At 55.0% G+C, this 6,260-nt stretch overlaps 1 protein-coding gene across 3 annotated transcripts in view; it reads left to right on the top strand.

The window, feature by feature from the left end:
* Positions 1–444: 444 nt before the first annotated feature.
* Positions 445–6,260, top strand: part of TNFRSF21 (TNF receptor superfamily member 21) — a 31,657-nt gene continuing 25,841 nt past the window's right edge. Inside the window, exons 1-2 of one of the 3 annotated variants that reach the window (XM_082755611.1) lie at positions 445–796; positions 4,957–5,611. In XM_082755611.1, the coding sequence (XP_082611737.1) occupies positions 737–796; positions 4,957–5,611 (715 nt within the window). In that variant the 5' untranslated portion in view covers positions 445–736. Of the gene's footprint in view, positions 797–1,248; positions 1,394–4,956; positions 5,612–6,260 lie in introns of those variants that run through there. The other 2 variants (XM_082755610.1, XM_082755612.1) reach the window with 2 other exon arrangements.

Below are 6,260 nucleotides of genomic sequence, written 5' to 3'. Positions count from 1 at the left end.
TTCTTGCTGCTCCCTCTTACTCCCCTTACTCCTTATGTGCTTCGCGTCAGAGAACAGGAGAAAAAAAAAAAACACAAAATGAGATAAAATAAAATGAGATAAAATAAGATGAAAATATAAAATATAATAAAACAACGAAAAATAATAAAATAAATAATAAAACATAAATAAAATAAAATAAAATAAAATAAAATAAAATAAAATAAAATAAAATAAAATAAAATAAAATAAAATAAAATAACCCCACCCCGCTGAACTCCCCTTGCTCCCCAAATTCCCACCCGCCCCCGCCGCTCTCCCCTTTCCCCGCGCCGCGCGGGAAGGGGGCGCCCTTGGCGCGCCCCGGCCCCGCGCGCCCGGTGACGCCACAAAGGGCGGTGCCGCCCACCCTCCTCGGGCGCGCGCGCGCGCCTCTTTCTCCCGCCGGCGCGCCGCCCCCACGTGCGCGCCGCCCCGCCGCCGCGGCAGCGGCAGCCCCCGCAGGCAGGTGGGAGCGCGGCGGGCGGCAGCGCCCCCGCCTCGGCTCCCCCCCGGCCCTGGCCCCGGCTCCGGCCTCGGCCCCGGCCCCGCCACCATGGGCGCCCCCCGCCGCGGGCAGCAGCCGCCGCTGCCGACCCCGCGCCGCCCCATGAAGCAGCGCCGTTAGCCGGGCAGCGCCCGCGCTCCCCCCTCCCCGCTCGCTGCGGCCACCCCCCCCCTCCCTTTCCCACCCCATTACCCCGACCCCCCGTCCACCATGGGGGCGGCCGCCCCCCGCCCCGCCGCGGCGTGCCCAGTGCTCGCCGGTTTGCTCTCGGTGAGTTTTTTGGGGGGTCCGGAGATTTGAGGTGGGGGACGGGTGGTAAGGTGCGGGGATGCCTGCACGTCCCGGGGGTCGTGAGAGGTGTTGGGGTTGTTTATTGGGGTGTTTATTCTCAACCCTCGCCTCCTTCATCCCATTTTTTGATGTTGTTTTTATTGCCCCCGTGCTTTGGGAGAGAGGCCAAGCTCCCCCGGCTTCCCCGTTTTGCCATCCCACGTAGGACCGCGGCAGAGCGGCGCTTTGGGGCGAAACGCTGTCGTTTTGGGGAGAGAGAGACGGAGGGATTTTTGGGGGCGGGGGGTCCGTGCTGCGGCTGGGTTGTGTAAGCAGCGCCGCGGCCGCTCCTGCTGGGCTCCAGGTGGGTCCTAACGAGCTGCTGCGGGGCTGCGGGGACTGGGGAATCGCCGGGCAGCCGCAACGGGGTGAGTCTTGCACGGGGAGCGGCATCGCCCCTTGGAACGCGAAGCAAAACTTTGCATGGTCGGCAGTGTCAGGATTCCCCCCGGCCTCTTTTTCCCCGAGGAAAAATCAAAGGGGTCCGAGTACGTGGGTAAATACAAGCGGAGTGCTCTCCCCCCTCCCAGAGTGAAGGTAAGGATCCAAACGTCCAGGCAAGCGTTGCTCGTGCACACGCATCCTCAACCTGGATGTGTGCGGGTGTGCGACCAGATGAGCCGTGGGACAGAATTCCCATTTGATGGCAAGGTCTTGGGTGGGATGCTCTCGTGGCTGCCGCCTGGATCACTGTTTGCTCATGCATCCCAGGTGTGTTCAGAGGGCTGTGGGGGCTTCGTTTGCCTCTAGTGGGCTCGCTGCAGCCAGCGATTCTCGGCTGATGTGCGGTGTGGAAAGAGCTGTTGAGTTCCCCTTCACGGGGACCGTGCGCCTGTGCTGCTGTTTTGGCATTTTCCCCTGTTGCCGTTGCCCTTCCCAGCCATGGCAGTGGGATTGCTGAGTCGACCAAGCCCTGGACTCTCAGTTTCATTAAACCCCAAACTGGCTGAAAATAACTCAGCGCCCTTAAAGAAGCTAAATCTCGCTTTCCTTCTTCCCCAAGACCCTCGTCCCAGGTGTTTTTGGAGTTTGTAACTTGATCCTGCCTATGGGGTGCAGGGCAGGAGATGGGCTGCTTATCTCCGTAAAGTTGCCATCAAACTTCTGGGCCTATTTACTGGTGTTTTGGGGGGGTTGTTTGTTTGTTTTTCCACCTTCAGTGTCACAAATGCCTTCCCGGAGGTGCTCCGCAGAGAGTGTAGCTGACCTTCGGGAAGGGGAGCTATGCAGCCCGACCTGGGCTGAGGCATTGCTACGGAGAGTGTAGGCTAGCTGCAATTTCAACGAATTCAGGAAATGTTGGTATTTTCACTTGGAAACAGTTCCTGGGTTATCACCTTGGTGCTGTCAGTCCCTGCTCACCTACAGCCCTGTGCCTCTGCTCTGGTTTCGCTCTACCAGCATCACATACGCTGCATTTAGTTGCCTTTAGTTGCTTTTTCTTTATTCTTTTTTTTAATGATTTTTTTTTCTATTTTTTAAAGTCAATTTAATTCTTTTATTTTTTTAAGTCACCTTTATTCTTTTTATTTTTTGCTGAATGCATTGTATGGCTGTGAAGTTTACCGTTGCTCTGCTCCCTACCGCGGGGCTGGCAGCAGTGGGGCAGCGCCACGCTCAACCCAAATTCGCCCTGTTTCGGACCCAAATGCTCATTTTCTCGCCAACTTTCTGTCTCTCTCCTGGCAGCCTCTCAGGGCTGAGGAGCGGATTTTGCTCCTGCACAAACTGGCCCATTCCCTGCCGCATCCCACGTACATGTGCTTGGGAGGCGGGTAGCTCCCTACAAACTATTGTCCCTGCAAATTGCTCATCGGCTCCGTCCAATGAGTGGCTGCAACTGAAGAGAGTGGTGATGGCGATGCTGCGTAGGTGCTTGGCTGCATCACCGGGCTGCTGGCAGTAAGATGGGTCATGCCTGTGTCGTCTGCCAGCTCAGGGGCTCCCTCATCCCAGCCCATTCCCCAACCGAAGTCCTCCATGTGCTGGAGGCGGTTTGGGTGGCCAGGAAGGGACGTGGGCGCTGAGCTGGGGATGCTCTGCAGGCGTGAGGAGCAGCACCAAACCCAGGTGTGCTGGTATCTGGTCGTACCAGGGTCATCTTGCACCAATGCCTTTTTTCTGCGTTTTTTTCTTGCCCTGTGTGCTTTGGTGCTTGGAGTAACGAACTGGAATCCAGTGGCTAAGGAGACCCTGCTCCATTCTTGTGCTGCTCGTGGTGGGTCTGAGCAGCAGGCATCCTCCCTGGCGGAGACGTCCTCCCAGGCAGAGACATCCTCCTGCTCCTGGCTGGTGCTCACAGTGCCGCGAGCGCTGCCAGCTGCACGCTCCCAGCAGCGGGTTATTTTTAGGGACCAGAAGCACCAATCCACACGACACCCGCATGGATGCTCCAGGCTGCTCAGCCTTCCCCCGCTGCGACTCGCTGCTGTCCATAAGCGCCGAGCTGCGCATGCACCAGAGCCCCCTTGGTCCCACACCTCCTGATGCCCCCCCCCAGGGTCCAACATGGGCTCATATCCCCCGTGTAGGGCACCGGTGAGCCCCGGGGAGGCTGGATCCTGTTGCATCTGGTTTGCTAATTCGCGGTTGCGTCAGGGAGATTACGGGTGGCAGGTTTCTGTAGTGCGAGCTGAGCGCTTCGTGAAATCGTGTCTTGCAGGAGGGAGGGGTGGAACATGCATCGGGTGAGCCGTTAGAGCCTGCCAGAGCAGCCTCTCGCTTTTTTTTTTTTTTTTTTTTTTTTCTGTTGTTGTTGTTTTAATTTGACGTGCTGTAATTGGCCTGGCCACCGCAGGATCCTTGTCAACTCCTGCAGGCTTGTCTGCTGCTGCCGCCTCTGTAATTGCCGCTTCAGGAGGGAGGGGAAAAAAAAAAAAAAAAAAAGACTTGAAGTGTTTTGTACAAATCCTCGGCCATAAATTATTTAGCAGGTGAAAGAGAAATGTGCTGCCAGAGCATGTGTTTTCCAGGAAGCAAGAGACTGCACCAAAAATGACGCGGCGCAGCTTGCAGTTCTGCTGCGATGTGTGTTCTGCAGAGTCATGTTGTTGGGCGCTTTTTTTTTTTTTTTTTTTTTTTATATAATATATTCTTGCTGGCTGATAGCCCAGGATATGTAGCAGAGCAAGAGCAAGGTCCCGTATAGCCTAGCAAGGTGATTTATGTCCTCGGCTGCTCGGTTGAGAAGCGTTAGGGTTGGTGGTCTTCCCACCTTAGTGTAGGAAATCACCTTTGTAAAGCTGCTGTAATGTTATCCTGGTCCTCTTCCTTCTGAACTCAGCCTGCTGCTGTTTGGAAATGCATTTCCAGCTGCTTTGCATGCTGGATGAGATTGTGGCAGCTCTTCTTGAGCTGCCTTTTGTTTTCCGTGTGTTATTTCTGCTGGCCTAACTGATGCGTATCTGTGGTCCAGAGGTCCCCCAGGTAGAAATGGAGAGAGGGCTTCTCCTGGGGAAGGAGCAGCCCCATGGTACCAACACAAAGGACCAAAGGGAAAAAAATCATGGGGCTAGAAGTAGGTGGAGGTGAACAGACCCATAGTCATCATCCAGCCAAACCCAGCTGGGTGCGCTTGGTGTGTAAAAACGTGAGAGCTTTTACCTGTATCTGATGCAATGAGGAACAAAGTTACAGTGGAGCCCCTAAAAGAGCTTAGGAATAGCATCCTTTTTCCCCTCTCCTGTTGCAAATAAATCTGGTTTCAAGTGGATTCAGGTGTGGGAGGCTTGAAGCAGAGCCCCTGAAGCAAGCCTTACCCTTGCACAGGGGTGTGGGAGGGTGGCGGGGCTGAGAACACACTTGGTACCGCACGCCAGCCCAGATTTCATCCTGTTTTGCCTTATTTTAAAAGGCAAATAACTGAGCAACCGCAGGGTAACAAACACAGAGGAAGGAAGTCCCGCAGGTCAGAGCCACCGCCTGCGTGGTTTTTGTCTTCTTGGCAAATGCCTGAGCACTGCTGGGACCTCTCAGCCTTGAGAGGACAAAATCTCCCTCGTGGTCCTGCTGCCCCGGTGGCCCTGTCCCGGGCTGGCACTCCAGAAGGAATTTGGCACTGGGGGCCCCGGATGCACTAATGCTTTGCCTCTGTCTTTCAGTTGCTCGTGTTCCTTGGCAGCGCCGGCGCTCAGCCCCAGCTGACCTCCGAGCAGAATGCCATCAGCCTCTCTGCCGGCAAGTACCGCCACCTCGACCGTGCCACCAACCAGGAGCTGATCTGCGACAAGTGTCCCGCGGGAACCTACGTGTCCAAGCACTGCACGAAGAGCACCTTAAGGGAGTGCAGCCCGTGTCCGGACGGGACTTTTACGAAGCACGAGAACGGCATAGAGCGATGCCACCCTTGCAGAAAGCCCTGCGAACTGCCAATGATTGAGAAAACCCATTGTACTGCCTTGACTGACCGCGAGTGCACTTGCCTGTCGGGTACGTTTCAGACGAACGATACCTGCGTCCCTTACACAGTGTGCCCGGTCGGCTGGGGCGTCCGCAAGAAAGGAACCGAGACGGAAGACGTGAGGTGCAAGCCGTGCCCCCGTGGTACTTTTTCTGATGTGCCTTCTAGCGTGATGAAGTGCAAAACCTACACGGACTGCTTCGGGAAGAACATGGTGGTGGTCAAGCCGGGGACGAAGGAAAGCGATAACGTCTGCGGTTCTCCGGCGTCTCTGCCAAGCACATCTTTGGCTTCGTCAGATGCAGAAGCAGGTGGAGAGACCTACGAGGCTCCACCGACTGCTCATCTTCCCAAAGGTAACGTGCACAGCTGTTTTCGGCCATGGGATTGCATTCCTGCCTCGGTCACGGTTGGTTTTAGGCTGTTGGAGGTCAACCTGGTCTCAAGTACAGATGGTGCTTTTGCTGTTTTGGCCAGGACATGGCTCTGGACTACATCAGGTTGCCATTGCTTGTGTTAAACCACACTTAATGAACCACACTTAATAATATTTTCCCTGAGATTTTACTCCTGATTGGACTTCTGGCTGTCCTACTGTTTGGATTAAGAGGACATCGTGTTCCCCAGCCATTTTTCCAGTCCACGTGTTGTGCTGGCACAAGTCTCGGTGTGTTTGTGGCAAACCTGAGCAGGGAGCGGGTGCAGCAGCAAAGCCCTGCAGGGAGATGGGGGCTTCCTTCCACCCCACTGATGGGTTTGTTGGATCTCTGGATGGGTTTTTTGGGTGTCCTGATGGGTTTGCTGCCTCTCTGCCTGTGCTTTCCCTACTATGTTTTGCCCTGAATTGTATCACTATTGGCTTGAATGGGGACCATTGCCAAAACTGCACCTAGGCTGTGCTATTATTTTTTTTTTCTTTAACCTCGAAGGCTTCCACTAATTACCACTGGTGGGGAAAACTAGCTTGAATTCCCCATTCTCTCACTTAATTGGAAATGACATGTC

Source organism: Aythya marila (genome assembly GCF_965140915.1).
Source record: "Aythya marila genome assembly, chromosome: 3".
In the NCBI taxonomy this organism is placed as follows: Eukaryota; Metazoa; Chordata; class Aves; order Anseriformes; family Anatidae; genus Aythya; species Aythya marila.
The sequence above is the reverse complement of the archived record's forward strand: the minus strand, read 5'-3'. Positions and strand labels throughout refer to the sequence as shown.